We start from the raw sequence: 22770 nt of genomic DNA, 5'->3' as shown, positions 1-22770 counted from the left end.
TCCGGAACAGATGCACTCACTGCTTCTCTCTGATCATCAGACAATCGACTTCCTTGTCCCCCTTCTGATTGCAACAAATATAACGGGCTTGCCCCCTGTGGGCAATCCTTGAAAACGTGACCAAACCTGCTACACCCGTAGCAACTCAGATCACTGAACATAATCCGACAACGAGTCAGATCAATCACGGTATATGCGGATTCCGCTCCGCGAGATACGTCCGTCTGAAGATTCCTCAAAGATTCCTCGGCATGCTGACGACCCGAGATCCAACTTGTCACCATTCCAAAATGATGCAAATCCTTGATATCCACCCGAAGGAATCCCGACCACCTCCTCCCGTGTCACCTCGAATGCCCTGAGGGCATGGTGTAACCCTTATTTCCGATCCCAATGACAATCCAAACCCTTGGAACGAACCTCCATCGTGTAGTTTCCACAAGCGTTGCACCGAATTCGGCCCTGCTGGCCTCTCAAAAGTTGATCCAAACTCCTAGATCTCTTCCCAAGATCCTCCACTATAGGCACCCGATTTGGTCCTCTCTTCCCAATGGGATCCAAATCAATCCCTGCTCTCAAGCTCTAGAAATCATATCATTCAGGGTTTCGCACCCTGGCACACTTACCCGCTCAATCGTCCACGGCTGAACTATAGTAGCTGAAGCAAACACTGCCCTATACCGGCTACCAACTACCCCCACGACATAGTCTCTAACTCCGAAAGTGCAATAGATCGCACCATCAATCCTTGTCCTCTGATACAAGAGATCCAAGGCGAGCTCAAAATCCTGGCAGTCCTTCCGCTAACTGGCTCTCCACTGGAGCCGGGACCAAGCCCTGGTCTGTCCCCGTGCATGCTCATCCGCATTCTGCATAGCAGCTATCCACCACGGTCCAATCATAATCAAGAATTCTCCTTCCCATAAGCTTCTCAGATTCTCCAAGACTCTCACCGATTCGAGTATGGGTCCTGTGCTTTCAGTAGTACGGGCCCAATACTACCTTCCACACCTACCCATACTTTCCTCAGTAGTCCTCCCAAATCCTCTAAGTCACTTACTACACCGGTATACTAAGCGTTTGCTAAGCAGCAAGATAATCTCTACCGAAGCACTTCCTAGGCTCCCCCTAGGTTCCCAACTTCACTAAACTGTCCCACTAAGCTCACTGGAGCATATCCTAGGCTTTCCTAGGTTCCCAACCTCGCCCTGCCATCAGCTGCTGAGGAACTCCCCATGATGCTAGCTATCCACCTCCTGGATATCATCATATCCACTTAGTAGCTGACTCCCATCACTAAAGAGTTCCACAAAGCACAAAGCAAGCAACATTTGTGCAGTAGCACTCCGATCCAGAGAACTGCCATAGATTCCGCCCACATATCGCAACTCACGCTATCCACATCCATCCATCCTCACTGTCGGCTGCCTTATGCATGCAAATTATACACATAACAGGATCTAATAGACTGTTGAATAATAGACTCTACGCTAAGACCACAGGAAATAAGGTCAAATCAGCTATTCTAAGGCTATAAGATCCTAACCGTATATAATTTTCAAAACATACACATTGCAGTTACAAATACCAATTATCATTCTCATTCCAGCATGGCATCCAATATCCTCATGGCTACAAGCACCACATATCAGACCAACCTATTGCTGACTAATCAGCACTAGCATGCAAGTCTACCAGCTCATACAACATATACATGTATCTCCCCTAGCCCTAACTAGCATGCGATTCACATATTCATAATCAAATCATAACAGATAACAAATGTGGGTATTCTGGGGAAACTTATTCGAGCTCGGCTAATTGCATGCACCACACCCTTTCTTGTCTTAGAAATTCTTCACTTAGAACAATTTTCTTTTGAAAACTTTACAGATCCTCAGTTTGAGTTCAGACTCACCCAAAAGTATGTCCAAATCCCTCAAACCAAGGCTCTGATACCAACTTGTAACGACCCAAAAATCAGGGGTAAAAATTTCATTTTTGTTAAAGCTAAAACATTGATACTATTTATTTCAAACATGTCAAATCCTCATTAAGTAAAACATTTATCAGAGTTCATCCCAAAATTAATCATTACGGAAATCATAGGTGTGTGCACTGCGATCAATCCGAGCCCTTCATTTCCAAATTGATGAAACCTGAAACCAAAACTGTAAACCGTAAGCACAAAGCTTAGTGAGTCCCCCAGAGCATACCCCACACACACACAATCCATATAACACATATCCTGTTAGCTATAAAAGCTACCTGTATCACATAAGCTGTGCATACATAAAACCTAGGAAAGCCATGGGCTACCCCACATGGTCTTACATCCAATGCCATGGGCTACCCACACATGGTCTTTACGTAGGACTGCCATGGGCTACCCCATATGGTCTTACATCCAATTCCACGGGCTCCCCCCGGGGTCTTCCTTGCAAGTGTCACAAAGACAACTAGCATAACACATATCATATAATCACTAGCATACCACTTAGCATAAGCTAACTATCATACCACATATCTGTCTTCCATGAAAGTATCATAAAGACAACTAGCATAACACATATCATATAATCACTAGCATACCACTTAGCATAAGCTAACTATACTACCACATATCTCTACTACAGCTAGTGTAACACATAACATAAAATGGGCCGGCCTTGGTGCCTTAGACCCATTGGTATGGTGAGAAGACTCACCTCAAATGTAGAAGCTCCTTGAAAGAATCCTTAGCCGCTGCCCTGTCCACTTCCTGAGCTATCAATACTGATTAATATACCCAATTAGCAATTGGGTCCCATACCATAATCCTTAATCCATGCATGGGGTAAAATGACCATTCTTCCCCTGGCCCAGTATGATCCAACACTAAGGCCCAAACCAAAAACAAAAGCCCAACATTATAATGTCCATAAAATCATCAATGGCCTAATTTTCCAAATTGTGCCCAGACCTTTCTAATGGACCCTATACTAAAGCCTAATATTCTCCTTAGTCAGTAATCCTGACCCAATTGGCCCACGAAGGCCCACAACAACCTAGTCCAAGAATTGGCCCAAACTGAGGCCCATAATGCGAAGTTTATTTCTATATTGGGCCACAAGGCCCAATAGGCCTAACTATTCGATTATTGGCCCAAAGATGCATTCAGGCCCAACTATCAGCAAATCCAGGCCCAAAACCATTAGGGCCTAAAGATCCGAAGTCCACAAAGGCCCAAGTCCTCCTGAGAGCGTACGCCCAGCGTACTTCTTCTGTACGCTTAGCGTACTGAGCAAATAGACTGCACGCGCAGCGTACTACATAGTACGCCCAGCGTACTAACAGCTCATGCACAACATCCATTAAGTGCTTAATACTTGATCCAACAAGTCCAAATCACAGATCTGAGCTATACTTAACGTCTAAACCCATAAAGTCACTGACTTGGTGACTTTGCATGCCCCAAACAAACCCAAACTCCAAAAATGGAATTCTACTTCCATAAAAATGACCCTAACTCAAGCATGAACCCATTAAGACCATCAAGATGGCAACTTTCTGCCTTAGGGACTCAAATAGCATCAAGGGTGGCAACCCCAAGCCTAAAAACGGATTTGGAACCATAAAGCTTCAACCTTGGGACCAAAAAGAAACCAAAACCCAAAAATGGTAGATCTAAGAGATGAATGATCAAGTTCAAAGCTTTATACCTTCACCAAGCTGAGAATGAGTCCTAAAAGCCAGATCCATAAGTTCCTCCTTGATTCCCATCTTTGCATCAAACTTCATCTTCTTGAAAATGGATTAAACACCCCAAAAATGGACTCCATAAGCTCAAAATGCTGCATGGATGATATATGACCATTTTTAGGGTTTAGAGGGGTGGAGGCTGGAGATATTAGGGTTAGGTTATGAGATAAAGAGTTTAAATAGGGTCCAAGACCCTAAAATAGGGTTCTGATCTGACTGGAGTACGCCTAGCGTACTCCGGGGAACATTCGCGATCCTCCTGGTCAGTACGCCCAACGTACTCCAAGGTACACCCAGCGTACTACCTTCTTTACTAGTACGCCCCTCGTATACTTTGTGTACGCCCCGTGTACTCGGCTAAGCCTGAAAACCACGAAACTTCCGAAGGCCATAACTTCTTCGTTACAAGCCCGATTTCGACGATCCTTATATCCAGGGAAAGGTGACGAGAAGCTCTACACATCTATCAACTCATATATTCCTTTAGACCTTCCTAAAAAAATCCATTTTCTACAAAAGCCCGAACTGACATTTTACCGAAATACCCCTAAGCTCCAAAACACAAACCGAACACCTGAATCACTTCTAATACATCACCCGCACCCAAATGGGCCTATGTCTTACCTTTTCTAGAGCCACACTCCTTATGATGACCAACCTTCGGCCCACAGCCTGAGACTAGAAGTCAATTCGGAAAAGTGCGTTACAATATGTGATTCACTTGTGGTTTACATGTGAATTACATGTGATTAATATGTGAATTACATGTGAATCACATGTAATTCATATGTGATTCACTCGTGATTTACATGTGATTCATATGTGATTTACATGTGAATCACAGTAATTCATATGCGATTCACTTGTTATTTACATGTGATTCATATGTGAATTACATGTGATTTACATGTGAATCACATGTAATTCATATGTGATTCACTTGTGATTTATATGTGATTCATATGTGAATTACATGTGAATGACATGTAATTCATATGTGAGTTACACGTGAATCACATGTAATTCACATGTGATTCACTTCTGATTTAAGTGTATCACTCACTCATGTATACAATTATAATTGAAACAATCATGGGGGAAATACCATAAGTAGTCCATACTGAACATGCCCTTTGGACTTCGATCAGTGGCAACATATCTCATGTATTGTACTAACTGAGAGTCAGCCCATGCCTATAGTTTAATAGCAGAACCATCACCAAGAAAGTAAATGGATTCTCCTTCTAGAGACACCGACACCATTTCATTTCACCAAAATCTAGTTTGTAAGCACTGAAGCGCTTCTCAGATTGTTCATTCCGATCAAACACAAAAAGGCTTTCATCCGAACTTACAAACTGCTGAAGCACTAAGCTCAAACCCGGCTTTGGAGAATTCTTGAATTCAAGTAAAGTTAGTTTGGGGTTTAGACCATGTCTCATTTCACATACACGATAACCAGTGTGTAGGGTATATAATTAATAAACAATACATTCAAGGGCATTTTAGACATTTAATTTTTTAAAATGGAGAAATTAACACCAAAAATAGTTCAATAACCTATTGAATTTAAGAAAAAATGACTACAGACTTAAGAGTGTAAAATGCAGATTGTATTATATATCCATGGTTGTGTGGGTCCCTAATGCAGATTTTTCTTTTATAAAGAAAAAAATAATAAAACAAGAAACTTACTGCAATTCTTGAAGCATGGTGGCATACTAAAGAAACATCCAGTAACAAGACACAAACATGACGTGCTACCCTTTGTAGAAAACAAACTGATCAGCACATTTGAATAAAATCCCTTGACAAAATTGATATTTTAATTTATTTTCTTACCCCATCTATTGGTTTAATATTTTGATATAATCTCTCCAAAATGGAGAAAGATTTTCATATTCATGTAGATGGTAGAGGATGACTGCCTAAAGAGAAACAACATGGAAGAAGAAAATCAGCTAATAATATAACCATGGAAAGATAAAAGACTACAGACTTAAGAGTGCTATTTCTTATTAGCTGATTTTCTCCATCAGATCATTTCATTCATCTTCATTCATTCCATTATACTCTATTACAATTTTCTCTATCAATTCTGTTTACAGTACTTGTATTTTCTTCTAATATAATTAATAAAAACTGACAGAAAATTAACTATTGTCATATAAATTTAAAAATTCAAACCAAAGTTAGACGATGAAGAGAAAATGGAAAAAGTACATGTTATAAATAGTTCTTGGATAAAGACATCATAAGTCAGTTCCAAAAATGAGACAAGTGACGAAATACTGAACTTCATTATAATATACACTCCCTCTTTCCATCTCTAAACCCTAAACCTAAACTATATCCTTTTATGAATCAATAGTATTTGTTCCAAAATAACAGATGCTAATGGATCTTGAAGTACTAACAAAATGAGTTTCAAATTAGTTGTAGAAGGAGATTAGGATTGAGAAAGAAAAAAAAGAGAAATATAACAATACAATAATTCATGCCTTGAAAAAAAATACTAAACCATTGACTTTTAGAGCATCCACAATAATAGAGAGGATTGATGTGGCATTGAATGGGAGTTAGATGCATTATAAGTTGACGATGGGAGGTTGAATCAATGGATGTAATATATTTTTAATTTTTAATCATTAAACAAAGTATGATGAGTTATCGGTTGTGATCTTGTTTCCACATCTTTACAGAACCGAATTGCATAATCAGTACCCTAAATACAATGAAATCAAGATCAATATGTAAAAAAGAACTATCCCAAATTCTAACAACTAGAATGAGATCAAGATCAATATGTACAAAAGGAAATTACCACTCCATCATACTCAATAGGGTGTCCAAACCAGCTACTCTGTATAATATGTTAGAGAAAACAAACTTTTTTGCCACCAAGTAATACATAATTTAATTCCAAATTGCAGTTACTTGAGGAGGATACAAAATCATGAATGTGGCTAGAATTGTCAAGAGCATAGCAACTGGTTGCAGGTACAACCACAGAACCAACGATGCCTGTTTGATAAAGGAAAGCTGGAAATGAAACAAGAAAACGAAGTTCTCATTCAAAAAAAGAACAAAACGGATATACATTCAACACTTTGCTTCTTAATTCTTATAGAGATGAGTAAATAACTACAAATTCATCAATTACCTGTAAAAATAGCTGAGAAAAAACTGATCATTAACAACATTAGAGCATATGTTAGCCTTGGGTACCAAGAGAATACAAGCATACCAGATGCTTAAAAGGCTGTAGTAATCCATTTAAATTGTATTATGAAAATTTATTTGTGGAAAACGACTAGTTTCCGACATTATATTCTATGCTCAAAAAGCTGCAGTCTTCCACAAATAAAAATATCTCCTACATTTCTCAAAATATAACCAAAAAAAATTCTTCAGAATCCTAAATTGGAATTGGTTCATCATTCATGAAGTCAAAGTGAAGTTAACATGTGATATTTCTCATTGAGGCATTTCATCGAACATGTTGAGTGCAAATAAATATCTATATTTTTCAATAACACAGGTGTCTATTTTTACACCTACAATCAACATAAGGATTTAGCTCTTTTTAAAAACATATTGACTAAACAGGTTCAACTTAACGATTAGGCAAAAATAATTCATAAAGGTCAAACAAATGTCAAGAATCAATAATAGAAACAGATGATACCTAAATTTTGATCGACAAGGGATCATCTTCATCGCTCAGGTCTTCAATCCACAATTGAGGCCGAGATGAAGTCAGCTATTACGGTGTACTCCGGGGAACAAATTGACGGAGGATAAACGATTCAAAATCAAAGCATCTTCAGTGGAGTTTTTCTATGAAGAACATGAGATCAAGGAGTTCAGCAACAATGAAACTTCGATCGTTGGGGGATTTCAGATTTCATATAGATTGATGATCGATGATGATAGTTTCATTGATTGCGATATGGAAATCAACGATAAATGTGGTTCGTCGTTTATCTTTACCGTATTCGTGTGAGTAGAAGCAATTTCAGAATTGAAAGCATGGAATTGGATGAAGGATTGGAGGCAATTCGACGGAGGTGAGTCGTCGGAGGATGGATCGTAGGTTTGAGCGAGAGAGGAAAACGGGGAGGAGAGAGAGAGAGATGAAAATTTATTTTATCAGATATTAGATTTAAGAAATCATTTAATTATACTTTTATTCCTATAATACCACTGACTGAATTAATTGAGATACCCCTCATTCTTTTTTTGTCTACTTATTTACAAAAACGTCACCTTGCATCTCGACCCTTCCTTTTTTTGATCCAACGTTCCACCTTTAGTTCTCGGGTTCTCGGGAAACTTTGAGTTCTCAAATGATCATTCCTCTCTCTCTCTCTCTCTCTCTATATATATATATATATATATATATATATATATATATATATATATATATATATCTATATATATATATATATATATATATATATATATATATATATAGACAAAATTGCAAAAATGGTCCCTGTGGTATGCAAATTTTTGGGGTTTTAGTCCAAACCCCGAGTTTTTTGGATTCATGGTCTTTTTGGAGTGGTTTGTATGTGGAATTGGTCCCTGGACTTAACTCCCGTTAAAAAGGATCTGTTAACCCCCTCATGTGCCTCACACGTGAGGGTAAATCCGTCATTTCATATGTAAAGGACTATTTTTGCATAACCGTTTTTTGGCTTAATTCCTTTTAAATATCCCCACTGCCTGCTATCTTCTTCCCCAACATCCCCAACGTCTCTTTTTTCTACCCTTCTTCTTCTTGAGCTCTGTTACAACAATGGTTCTATGTTTTTGTGGAATCACATCCTCAACAGACTCATTTTTTGAAATCTGATGTGCTTGTTCATCTGCGATATAAGCATCAATCTGCTATGCCATTTTTAGGTCGATATGGTGGATCTGTGGTTTATTGCTATGAGCTTGATATTCACGTAAGCTGATCTCATTTTTCTTCAACCTAGTTTTAGCACATTGAGGGATATAATCTCCTTAAATGTTCATCATTTGAGACGTTATGCTCCGATTCACAACATTTACAGGTCAACAAGGGCGTGCAGTGTCTGAACCACACATAACCTATTTGTTTCCTTAGATCTCTGTAAATCTCCTTGGTTTGAATGGAGAATGTTTGTTTGCTACTAAATATTGGAATCCATGGCTTCTACTCGAATCAATCTGAAGTTGTTTGAGACAAGTTATGGAATATGCTTTTGCTATCTCTTCAATCTTCATCATCCTCAGTATTTCGTTTCCGCTCATTTGGAGATTAGGGAAATGCTAACACATGGATCAAAATCTTCTCTGTTGAAGGCATATTTGAATCGTGCTTATCTTGTTATGTTATGACTCGCATGTTTCACATGATTGTCTTCGAAGCCTGAATCTGCAGCAAGCCGGCAACTCAACTAGACTTGGCTTCTTTTTGAAAGCAGTTCATTTATGCTTTAGATCCAGAGTGATTGGTGTCTTGTTCCAAACGCTTCATCTTTGATTTACAATGCCATTTCTTTTAGTGTGGATGTATCCATAAGAGTTCACAAGTCTTGTCAGCTTTTGCATTTCTTGGCCCCAAATATTGAACATATAATCCATTTTGCATTAATTTCTTTGTTGGCTCATCTAATCATGTATTTCTATGATGCTTTACAGGCTGTCGATCGAGTACCTTGTGTTTTCAAAGCTTTACAGACATCGCTATCTTCAAGGGCAAACAATGAGGGGCCACATCTAAAGTTGGGAGTTGCAATCACTCAAAACATTCCATTACAACACTTTTGATGTTACAACATTTTGATGGAGGTAATTGTTTCTGGACTTGCAGGGTTCAACCTCTACTAACACATCAAGCAAAAGGCGTAATGGAACACTATCATGCAAAAACTGTGGTGGAAGATCATCAATTAATGGAAAAAGCTCTTCAAGTTGTTTTCTTAGCACAGTTTTGGAACTTACTAACTTAATCAATTAAGACTTTACTTGGACAAAAGTTTCAAAGGGTTGTAGGAGTTCATCAAGGAGACCTCGAAGTTCAAACACAATTAACTTAACTAAGGATTCAAAAGTTCTAGAAATGCCTGTTTCTGAATCAGAAAAGGTGATGTTTCTACACAAGGCCTCGTTTTTGTTTCTACACAAGGCCTAAGATACGTTGGGGCTGGCCATGGGTGAATTGACGTGTTTTTTGGTTGGATGCGGCCATTATCTCAATGAATCGAAATGCAACTTTGACCTATATTATTGTGTGACATGTGTCATTTGAATATTCAGAAACTGAGTCTTATTCGATGATAACCGTATGGTTAAAGACTTATTATTTTGTAGTATCATTGTTTTTTCTATTAATTGGTTTGTATATAGAAAAAATAAGGGCAGTGCTAATTGGATTGACCGGTTATAAGACCCAATCTGAGCTATTCTGTGTTATTGTTTTCTAGTTTTTTGTTAGCTTTGTGTAAAATTCAACTGCTAAAAGAAAAAAAAAATAGGACCAAGTTTAATTCGTTTGTTTGGTCTTAATGATGTTGCTCCCCTCTTCTAAACTGTTTCTTGCAATTCGTTTCTTTTGCTAACGTTTGCTAATTGTTTATTGATAGTTGTTGTTAAAAAAATAGTTTAATAATTAAACAATATACCATCGTATTCAAGGACACATGAAACATGTTTCTTGTTTTATGATTTAAATAAATATCTTGTAAATATCTTATAGTACCTAATAATTAATTTTAGTTTAAAAATATTACCACTTTTATGATGGATTCTAGGAGAGTTTGGGCACTAAGTTAGAAAGTGCGAAATGGATATTTATATATTTAAAATATCTAAACTCAGAGAACTATGTTTACATACGTTGAATCACCAATATTCTACTCGATTGGTTGGTGACAAGACTAGATAACTATGATATCTATTTTTTAATCATTTAAAGTAATAAAGCTCTTAACAGGCAACATGCATTTAGATCATTGAGGAGATATCTTTTCTTACGAAAATCAAATATGATCTACAATATAAATAAAATATATAACATCAAGATTGTGAGATATGGATGTATTAGTCTATGTTAAAAGTATTTAATTCCTTTGTCATCATAGTCAACCTTTGATGCTAAAAGCCCAAAACAACTATTTATTAGTATGTGTTTAATAATTAATCATGCAGACAACTATTTTTGGAATTAGATGTGGCTGGGGAATATTCCTTTACGTAGTCGTCTCCCTAGATCGTTTAATTTGGAAACGTATAAGGATTGCTATATTTCTGATAGGTGGCAAAATGATGCGTGGTGTGGAGTTGGAGGGAGCCCGTTAGAGGAGGGGTAGAGGCTGTCCAGTTTTAGAATTTAGAGTCTTTATTCTTATAATATTAATGTGTATATGAAAGATGTTTGACAATACCGGTATGTTTATAGTTAGTGCTACTATAAGACATATAGACTCGATTATTTGTTTCAAGACGGGGGTATGCCTACAAGGTGAATTTTTTTTTCCTAGGAAAGTGAACATTTTTGTTTAGACACTATTATTGAACCGATTGCCGACTACTATTAACGTTGGCAAAAGAGGTAAAAATGTCCTTTCTATCTTATGTCCCGTGTACATGTACATGTTCAGTTGCAAGCAAAGGACAAGGGACCATTTATTTGTGAAATGTGAGATTGAGACTAGGACTTGGAATGAAATCACACGATAGCTAGGTGTCTCTTGCCCGACTTTAGAGGCGATTGCTAATTCTTTTCCGTGGATGGACTCATCGCTGATTTCGAAGAGTAAGAGGATGGCTATTGATGTGATTAATGATATGATTTGCATGGCAGGTGTTATGGAGGTACCGAAATTCTGTGATTTTTGGAGACAAACATATGAAGAAGGATGCTATAGTGGACTCCATGACTCGCAACTCGTTTAATTGATTTAAGAGTATGAATTGTAAAGTTAGTAATAGTTTGACCAATTGTCTCCAAAACCCGTTAAACTATATCCTGATAAAATTGTTTTTTTCTTTAGGAACTTGCTTGCAGGGACGCATCTTTTATAGGGCCATGAGGGGTCTTGCCTCCAATTGCTTGTTGTTTGTCTAAATGAGCTGAGATTGTTGATTAATATGAATTGTTCCTCCATTTTCTTGTTGTTGGAATTTGGGAATCAAGTAATTAGGATTTCACACAACCTTATATGTTTTCTTTTGCAGAAATTTAAGTTAGTTGGTTGATTTTGAATGAACTGTTCATACATTTTGATATTTTTATAGATACAATCATGGGCAAAATGAAAACCATTCATTCTTTTTTCAAAAGAATGGGTGATGATGAAGAAACACTTAATGAAAATCATGAGATTAATCGTCAAAAAGCTTCAACAAGTGAGCCACAACCGCAACAACATGGAAATCAACAAGAGAATGACATTTCTGAAGCCACACAATCTAATCCTAATGAGGTGGATCTTAAGCAACTAAAAAGAGATCATGCTGAACGAAAACAAATGTGGGATTATCCGGTTAATTTAAGAGAAGAAGTAAGATGAACTTATATGACTTTAGGACCTTTCCAAATACGTCTTAAAGAGTATCATGCTAAAGGTTCAAAGAAACATCCTCGTAGATTCCAATATTCTTGGTTCAAAATTTTCCCTAATTGGTTAGAATATTCTCCAACAACACACTCAGCTTATTGTTTTATTTGTTATATATTTAATGATAAACCAAGTGTATGTCATGGTTATGATGCATTTACTGTTAAAGGATTTGACAATTGGAAAAAAGTTAATGACGGGAAAAATTGTGCATTCTTGAAGCACATTAGTTGTTCACAACATAGAAATGCAGTTGCATTTGCTGAAAACTTGATGAACCAAGAAGCACACATTGAAAATATCATAGTGAAGCAAAATGAAGCGCAAAAATCGTTGTAATTTTCTCCAACTACTAAAACTTCTAGCATCTTATAATGATGAAGTTGCAAATGTTATATTAGAGAAAGCTCCTTATAATTCAAAGTATACTTCTGGAGAAATTCAAAAAGAAATTCTTAGTATTATTGCAAATAAAGTTCGAAAGTATATTCGTAGTGAAGTGGGGGATTCATACTTTTGTGTCATGGTTGATAAGTCACGGGATGTGTCTAAAAAAGAGAAAATGGCCATAGTTTTGAGATTTGTTAATGCAGAAGGGATCATACGGGAAAGATTCTTGGATTTGGTTCATGTCAATGATACCTTATCATTAACCTTGAAAACAAATATGTGGAGACAACTTTTACATTATCAGTTTAATGTTAGTAAAATATGTGGCCACGGGTATGATGGTGCTAGTAATATGAGAGGGGAATGGAACAGATTTCATTCACTTGTTCTTAAGGATTGTCCTTATGCATATTATGTTCACTGCTTTGCTCACAGATTACAACTAGCACTGGTGGCTGCTTCAAGAGAAATTATTCTTGTACACCATTTTTTTTCAAACTTAATTTTTTCAATTAATGTGGTTTGTGCTTCTAGTAAGCGTCATGATGAGTTACAAAAGGAAAAGGAAACTGAGATTGAGAATTTATTGGAACTTGGTGAAATTGAATCAGGCAAAGGATTGAATCAAGTTGGGAAATTAGCAAGAGCTGGTGATACACGTTGGGGTTCTCATCTTCGTTCCGTTTGTAGTTTGCTTAACATGTTTGATTGTACTTATGTTGTGCTCCAAGGAATAATTGATGACGTATCTGCTACTTATTCTCAACGCGGAGATGCTGATGCAACTTATTGTTACCTGAAATCATTTGAGTTTATGTTTATTCTTCACTTAATGAAGGAACTAATGGAAAAAAAACTGATATACTTTCTCAAGCTCTACAAAAGAAATCCCAAGATATTATTCTTAATGCCATGGAGTTAGTTTCAGCAACAAAGGAGGGTCTAGATGATTTCAGAAACAATGGATGAGATTCTTTACTTGCACATGTACAATTTTTTTGTGAGAAACATCAAATAGATATGCCAGATATGAATGCTCCATATACTTCTACTGTATACCGGCCTCGAAAAACAGATAATCATGTTACTTTTGAAAATTTTTATCGAGTAGATTTGTTTACATCCACATTGAACAAATAGTTACATGAGTTGAATAGTAGATTTAATGATCAGACGATGAAGTTGTTACGTCTTAGTTTTACTTTAGTTTCAAAAAAACATCCTAAAGTGATTAACATTGATCAGATTTGTCTTCTTGTTGAGAAGTATTATCCTGAAGATTTTACGGAGCAAGAGGGAATTCAATTACGATATCAATTGAAGATTTTTAATATTGATATGACAAATAATCTCAGGCTAAGTGGTGTATCAACTATTGCTGACCTATGCAAGGGACTTGTGGAAACTCATAAACGTGAGACATATTATTCGCTTGATAGAGTGGTTCGGTTAGTCTTGACACTTCCAGTTTCTACCGCAACAACAGACATGGGATTTTCTGCAATTAAAATATTCAAGGACCGCCTTCGCAATAAGATATCAGATGACTTTCTCGCAAACAATTGATGGTTTACATAGAAAGGGAAATTACTGAAAACATTGATTCGAAGTCAGTAATTGATGATTTTAAAGACCTTAAAAGTCGTCGGGCTGAGTTGTAATTTTTTTTAGGTATTTTTGGTGTTTAATTGCTATAAATTTGGTTTTTTTATGTGTACAAACGGTAACTTTATGTAGTTTGGTGTTTAAATGCTGAAATTAAAATGATTTTTTTATGTGTAATAACGTTAATTTTAAATTTTTTTACCTCCCCCCCCCCCCCCCAAAAAAAATTATATGTTCAAACTCCGTCATTGCTTGCTTGTAAGTTTTAAATGAAGCATTAAATTGTTCAATTTACCAATAGTATTTTACACTACTTAGGTTTATATTATTGATAAAAAAACAATATCTTTGAAAATTAATTACATTTTTTCAAGCCAACCAAACATGACAGTAAAATGTTGTGATATATTTCATTACCTTATTCATTCCATTACGTTATCCATTAAATCATACCAAACAGACGCTTACTAATCGACGAGTTCTTTTATTAGGGTACAATCCCTAAAATATTACAAACAATACTATCATAAAAAAAACAAAAAGATATTAAGGAAAGCTTGAATCCGTAATTTCCTTGAACATGTGATTTCCATGGTCTCACATAAGAATGATAAATATGTTTTTCAAGAGTACCAATCAAAATCATGTAAACATTGAATTGGTAATTTCCAAGCATAAATACAATATGTTTCCGATAGAGAGGTTACCTCTTAATATATTCCATTAGTTTCTTATATTTTGCTTCGATTGTGGGTAAATGCAATTAGTCCCAACCTTTACCTCTAGAACATTTATGTAAACCAAACATACTTCTTTAAATCTACATAATTTTAAATATACATTCATATATCATATATCAAATTAGTTCAAATTCTCATTTTGTCATCTTAGTGAGATGTAGAGGTCGATTCCTCTTCTAGTGTCTTATGTTAAAAGATTGAAATATTGTATTGTAAACTTAACATTTTTTTAATGACTAAATAAACAAGGAATTATGTGAAAAGGGTAAGATGTGTTAAAATATCTATTGTTCATGATATAATTTGTAGTTTTGTTTACAAGTTTGGAAAAAAGGCTCGCAGATTATATTTGCTCCATGGGTTGCATCTGACCCGTGTATTTATAGTGTTGGAAGTTGTGGTTTAGGTCATTATCTCATTCTCATTCTCAGAAAACTATCTCGTCTCCTTCAAAGCTTACATTAGGGTTGGTTAGAGAAGGGCCGGTCCTGAGAATTCAAATGCCCGGGACGATGGACAAAAAAAAGGCCCTTAAGCCCTAACATGTAACGAATTTATATATATATATATATATATATATATATATATATATATAATATTGTTCTCTGCACCTTGCCTCTGATGTCACTAAAACATAAACTCTATTAAGTTATCTATTTATATGTTTCAGGTGTATTTAAATCATGTGTTTAGTTTGTTACATATATGAAGATGGATGTATGTGCTTCACTTTACTCTTTCACGTTAATGTGGGGTTGAAATTTAGGCCTAATTGTTGATTGTTAAATATAGTATAAAAAAAAATTTAGGCCCCTCACAAAAATGGGCCCTGGACACATGCCCCACTTGCCCCTCCCCATAACCGGGCCTGGGTTAGAGTATTTTACGTTTGCTCAATTCTTGAGTTTATTTATGTAATACGGAGTGAACAAGAGTTTGCAGTGAGGTTTCCTTGTATTTGTATGATGCATAAACGATCTGATTCATAATGCATGCATTGATCAAGTTGGAAAATCATGAGTTTGTTCTTTTTTACATTTTACGTTTCTATAATTGTAACATTTAACATCATTTGTAGGCATTTTCCTTAATATTCTTAGGTTGGGCATAAAACAAGTTTTTTCCTCCTCCAAGTGTAGCTTTATGTGGTCATTGCCTTCCTTGGCCATCATATCACTAACATTCAACAATATAGAACTATGAAATTTGATTTACGCTTGACAAACCCAATGATAAATGGGGTTGTATTATGGCTTAGTTCTAACTAGGGCTACAAAATTATACTTGCAAGTATTTTGATGATTTGGTATAACTGGAAGTATTGTGTATATCATGCAACTTTTTCTCATGAGGAAGATCCTCAAGTCACGATGTCAATCTCACGATGAATTGTACAATTAAATCAGTCTTTCTCTTATAGAAAAGGCTAGGTGATATGTTGTTTACAGATGTTATAGTCATTTAGAAGAAAGTTATAATTTTAGTATTTTGATATTTAAATCTTTTATGAATTCATTACCCTTATGTTTGTTATCAAATTCAATTTAATAAAAGCAAAGATCCATATTGAATGCTATTACTGTGCTATATCGATCATACATTAAACCACTAGATAATATTTACACGTTATATCTCTATAAAACTCTTAGATTCTTATGGAACTCCTTATTATGGATGAGAATTTGGCCCAAAAACCCGAACCAAACCGAAACCCAAATTGAACCGAACCGAATTAGGCCCGAATAACCAATTCGATTCGGGTTTCGGGTATCTATATTATGCTTATTCGGTTTTCGGGTTATTCGGTTCAGGTTACCCAAATAAGAGTTTATTCGGTTCTAAATAACCGACCTGAATAATCATTCCTCCTCCCCTTTCTCAGATCGACATAAATCAAAATCACGATTCACACTTTTGTCATCGTCGTTCATAACAGGAAAAAAAAACCCTACGCTCATTCTTTTCGTTTCAAAATCGATCAATCTTCACATCTATTTTCAAACTCGAAATCACTTCTGTCGATCTTTCCTCTTGTTTCAAACTTTCAAAAATCAACCCTTCCTATTGTCTCTAAGGATTCACGAATTCCTACTTTGTCTTGTCATGGAAAATTGAACTCTAACTCAAGAAACTCAAATAAGAAATTAATTCTCATTATGTTAACCTACTGTGTAAACGTTATTCTTTCAATGTGTTATTGTGTTATGTTAGTCTTTGAATGTTTTATGTTGATGTATAAAAGCACATTGTTATTCTATTATTCGGGTTATAGAATCCTAATACGGTTTATTCAGGTTTTTTTTCAGTTATATTAGGTCCTTAATCATCTTGTACATGTTATTCGGGTAATATCCGAACCGAACCGATTAATACCCGAACCGAACCGAACTTGTATTGGTTAATCGGTTCAATTTTTGATTCATGCAATTACCCTTATTTGGTTTTCTAGTTATTCGGGTTCGGTTCGGGTCGGTTCGGTCCGGTTCCGACCTGAATAACATCCCTCCTGATAGACAACTAGCGTGCCTATACGTCATATTTAGCCTCATATTTGCCTCGTGCTTAGATTTGAATAAGGCTCCATTTAAATCGTTCAAATTGAAACATATGAAATTCTCACTCATTTACGGATCTACCTTACATGGTTGCTTCCAAAGTGGGCCTGGCAACATGGGCTTTGAGCTACCAATACGACTTTGGGCATGAACCCATGCTTAATTAATTTGGCCTTTTAGTTAAATAGACATTTTATTTTATTTTTAGAAAAACTTTTTAATTATTTATTTCTTCTATGGCCAATAAATAATAAATGATTATTATTCTATTATTTATTTAAGCTCTTCTGATTGTGGATTTGGTTTTTGGTTTGGGACAAGAACTTCAAATGAAACCTAATTAGGCGAATAAGCACAATAAATGTAGCCTAACTACTGAAAAACACAAACTGAAATACCTTTTTTAAAGCCAAAATGACTACATTTTAGACAATTCTTTCGTTTGAAAATCATGCTATTAGTGATCTGTCCCACTTGATCTTATCCGGTAAGTATGGCCACCATTATAATTATACAAATTGATTTTTTCTTTTACACATTGCTTGGTCCAAAATAGGAAAACGCACACTGTTATAAGTTATTGCAGGGTTTGATAGGAACACATGGTGTGTGACTACGCTTTGGCCTTTGGTTGGATTGAAGGTTAAAGATTAGAGCTTATCTTCTTAGATAATGTTGCAAAAGCATCTTACCAACTGAAAAAGGTAAATCTTCACACTGAATTAAATAACAAAAACTTCATTTATGTAATGTTATATGTAAAAAGTGCAATTACCAAAAATTTTGAAGATATTTACATATGATATTTAGGTATTTTATTTTAGTTCACGCACTCCACCTCAAGTGGTGTATTTAAATGTAATTTGACTTTGGTCTTTACAGTTGCCTGTCTATTGGATCATAATCCCTAACTACCATATTTTTACAAGTAATGCTTCATGATCATTAAAATCAAATATCTTTTGCATTATTTTTTTATCTATCTTTTTATCTATATAATTTTTGAAAACTGATTTGTATACAATAATTTTATAATAATTTGTGTTTTATAATATTGTATTGTACAATTCTATATAACATAAATTGTTATGTATGAAAAAAAAGTATTGTATACGAATCATTACCTATATTTTTTATCAATAATAAATGATAACAAATATATAAAAATATAATTAATTTTATTAAATATGACAAATATTACAATTTAATATAAGTGAATATGAATGGGGAAAATGTAAAAAAAAATAGTTAATTTCTCTTAAAAATTAGCAGGTAAAATTATCTGAAGATTTAAAAACATTTAATATGTATGTCATGTCATATTTATATTATGACAAATTTCATAAAAAAATATTAAGTTCTCATAAAAATTATCGATTTTGATATTGTTTATTTTTCAAATTAGACATTTCAATTATCAATTTATTATAATTGTAACCACTTAATTGGTTAACCAGGTTGTTACTAACAACCTGACACGTCATGTTGATATGTTAGTTTTAATGTGGCATGAAGACATAACATTATTTGGTGACATCATATTTTAGGTGTGTCTATATATATATATATATATATATATATATATATATATATATATATATATATATATATATATATATCAAGGTTGTAGAAATCGCTCAACGGTAGCTCGGGGGTGTACTGGGGTCAACGGAATAATTGGCTAGGCGGAGATTAATCGGAGACTATTAATTATTAAAAAATTAATAATATAACATTAATCCTAAGAACATAACATTATATATAACATTAATAAATATAAAATTGTATCAATTAAAAAAATCAATAAATATAACATTATAACATGAAACTATTATTACAAAAAACCACTTTGATCCTTAATACATCACATCAAATAACCAACTAATGCAATTCGAATTTCTTGTTGGGTCACAATATCTATCACCTTGTTGTCTTCATTGATTATAGGCATGAACTGAACAGGATATGGAGGAGCCTCCTTCTTCTTCATTCCTTCAACAACCATTCTTTATGCACTTATGGTTCTTGAGTTCCTATAATCACAACACAGTAAGATCCCCTCTTTGCTAGCTTTGAGTGTACGCCTAAGATCGCCATTAGTGAATGTCTAATTGGTCCATCCTTTACTAGTTAGATCCACTAATTGGTCCATTATTAGGTCTCATTTCAAGGTGTGGTTTACGTATAAAACACAATTCTCACCTTCAAAAAGATCTATGCAAGAAAACAGTCGAGTAACTTTGATCGAAAGGACTAAAGATCATAAATCAAATAGTCATGAAATTTTGTCAAACAAATGATATGCATAACATTTTACCAGATATTATGTCAAACAGTTGATATGCATAACCTTTTACCAGATATTGATCTACAGGGGTCGTGTGGCAAACCATTTTGTGCATCGATTTGGGAAGAGACAGAAAAAAAACTAAGTATTATTTAAAATGTAATGAGTAGTTAGTTCTAAGTTTTTTTACAAACAGTTTCATTGAAATTTCATTATATATTCTTTAGAAAAAAGAAAAATTACAATTCTAATGGTACCAGTAAAATTGCAATAAAAAAATGAGGAAAAGTAAAACAAAAATACCTGATGTTGATAATGCGATTGTGGGGTGAAGATGTACACATTAAAATTACACGATGGCATACCAAGGAGGGAACCTGAAATCGGTGTCCATAAATGGGGTGAAGATGTACACAATAGCATTACCCTTCTTTTCTTCTAATCATCAATTGGAGCACTTGTCTGCTGATTGCATCGATGTAACTTGAATTCTCCACCCTTCTTTTATCTAACAGGTCGGACTCAACACATGGAACTCGAATTCTCCACTCGAACGGAAATGGAAGCAACTTATGGAACTGAGAGAACCGGCGATCGATCAAAGAAAGAAAATGGAAATTGAAGAAACTGATGGAACTAATGATCGATCAAAGAAAGAAAATGGTGAATCGTTCGATCGATCAAAGAAACAAAGGGTGAATCAAAGAAAGTTGGGCCTGGTGACCTAAAAGTTGCAATCGATCAAAGAAAGAAAAGTGGGGAAGAATGAGATGCTAAGAAATTATATGAAACAATTAAAATTCATCCCACATCGATGGTGGGAGCATTCTTTAAAGGCAACTTATTCTATAAAAGGGAGCTTCTATCTGTTGAAAAACGAAACCTAGCTACTTTTTGGGCAAGCTGGCTCTTTTGAGTTGGGATCCCTTAGAGTTTGCTTGATCCACTTGGTCCGAGTTGGAGTCCAAGTTGGTCCGATTTAGTTTGATTTGGACCGTTTTGGACCGGCTTTGATCGATATTGACCATGGCCGATTAGATAACCCTCTAACCTCTATTCTTAATCGGTTGGTGTCACAACCAGGAAATTCTATGCTTTTGTAATCATTATCAAGGACAAAATTGTAAACAAAATCTGGAAGCATGCATGATGTTTATTCAATGACAACAAAATTACATCAAAAACTCTATACAAACACTTCAAATGGTCAACGAAAGATTGGAAACCTTAAAAATCCTGGTTTAACTCCGTTATGGACTTGGATTTCCTTATTGGGCCTAATGGGCCAATAAGCTTCCAATTTGACTATTTTGGACTTGGAACCCTTAAATGGGCCCTAATTGGACCCACTTTCATGAAACTCAACCTTTTGGGCCTTATGGGTCTAAAATGGATCATTTTACACTGATGGGCCTTATTGGGCCATAAGTGAATTAAATTCCTTATTGGACCGTAAACCCTCTCCCAATTGAATTTCATTGGGCCGTGAACTACCCTAAAGGCCCAATAGGCCGAAAACTTGTATAGAGACTTCACACTTTCGAGCAAGACCAAGAATGGGCCAAAGTGATTCCTTTCCTCTTTCTTTATCCCATTTCGGCCCAATACAAAAAAAAGAGAAAAGATGTAGATTAATAAGAGCTAGACACATAATATTTATCTCTTGGATAACCATGCAAGGTTCCCACCTCCCCATGCATCTATCACCTCACTACTTCTTTCCTCCCTTTCTTCTTCTTGTCTTAGGCTGAGGATCACACACACACACCTCACTTGAATTTTCTCTCAAACACTCACAACAACAACCCCTCATTTCCTCTCAAAAATTTCGAGATCTAGGGCATTTCAAGAAGGTTTTTCCATAAAAATCACCATCCTTGGTAATTTGTTACTTAGATCCATGGCTTAGTTTCTTTATTACATCAAAAATCTCCTCCTAACTCATGCAAAATTCGTGATCTACTCCTTAGAATCCATCTAAACCAAAGTCCTCTCAAGAAGCTTACTAGGGCCGAAAATCACATCAACCTCTTCCATTTCTTCTTCAAAACCGTGAGCAACTAATCAAGGTGAGTTCATACCCCTTTTTTTTCAGTTTTTACTTGTTTTTGGGGGGAGAATACAAGTGTTATGTGTTGATCTATGTGTGTTTGCATGTTATATGTGATTTCTTTGGTTTGTGTTGTGAAAATGTGATATTAGTTGTTAAATCTCGAGATCTATGGCTAAAGTGTGAAGGGTACATAAACAAATAACATAATAAACAATATAATTCAAAGATCTAAGAGTCTTTAGGCTTAAGAAGTGAAAACAAAGTCAAAAATCTTTTTAAGTGTCATTTTTGCAATAATAACAAAAATTTGGTTAAAATATGATATTTTCGGTTTTATAAGGATAAAATAGTATTATTTACATAAAAATCTGACTTTTATGAAAATAACACTTTTCAAGGGGTCAAAAACATAAATTATAGCTTATTCGGCTTACATTTGGGCCTCACGGGTTTTGGGCCCAAAATTGCGAAAAATGAAGAGTTTTGGGGGCTGAAGTTGTAAATGTATCAAAATATGGGTTTAAAACGTAAATAAACTATTTCAGGGGCTGAAAATGACTTTGATGCAAAAATTCGACTAAAAATGCAAAGTTTTAGATTTTGGGGTCAAAATTGTAAAACTTACGGAATTTGAGCCAAAAGTGTAAACTTTTTACGAATAAGGGATGGAAATGGCAAATACAACAGTTTTGGGCTGAAATTATTATTTAAATAAAGTTTGGGTCGAAAATGTCAAGAAAAATGGTTTAAGATCCAAAAATGTCAATTTTCATAAAAAGGGACTAAAAGTGCCATTTTTATC

At 35.1% G+C, this 22770-nt stretch overlaps 2 protein-coding genes and 1 long non-coding RNA gene across 3 annotated transcripts; 2 read left to right on the top strand and 1 right to left on the bottom strand.

Moving 5' to 3' along the window:
• Positions 1–6410: 6410 nt before the first annotated feature.
• Positions 6411–6790, bottom strand: LOC145162668 (uncharacterized). The gene is made up of 3 exons (XR_013739237.1): positions 6692–6790; positions 6566–6604; positions 6411–6466 (listed from the first exon to the last, which is right to left on the bottom strand). It is a non-coding gene; the product is annotated as an uncharacterized LOC145162668 (long non-coding RNA).
• Positions 6791–12654: 5864 nt separating this feature from the next.
• Positions 12655–13650, top strand: LOC145164165 (uncharacterized). The gene has a single exon (XM_079082890.1). The coding sequence runs from the start codon at positions 12655–12657 to the stop codon at positions 13648–13650; it is 996 nt and encodes a 331-aa protein (XP_078939016.1).
• A 254-nt stretch (positions 13651–13904) lies between these two features.
• LOC145164164 (uncharacterized) lies at positions 13905–14294 on the top strand. The gene has a single exon (XM_079082888.1). It carries the CDS (start codon positions 13905–13907, stop codon positions 14292–14294), a length of 390 nt encoding a protein of 129 aa, XP_078939014.1.
• Positions 14295–22770: the final 8476 nt, after the last annotated feature.

Source organism: Lactuca virosa, chromosome 3 (genome assembly GCF_052849685.1).
Source record: "Lactuca virosa cultivar CGN04683 chromosome 3, Lactuca_virosa_CGN04683_v6, whole genome shotgun sequence".
Classification (NCBI taxonomy): Eukaryota; Viridiplantae; Streptophyta; class Magnoliopsida; order Asterales; family Asteraceae; genus Lactuca; species Lactuca virosa.
This window is presented reverse-complemented; position numbering and strand designations above follow the sequence as displayed.

Excerpts from the sequence above, each read along its gene's own strand:
- LOC145164165 (XM_079082890.1), top strand. The coding sequence starts at position 12,655 with ATGAAGCGCAAAAATCGTTGTAATTTTCTCCAACTACTAAAACTTCTA.
- LOC145164164 (XM_079082888.1), top strand. The coding sequence starts at position 13,905 with ATGAAGTTGTTACGTCTTAGTTTTACTTTAGTTTCAAAAAAACATCCT.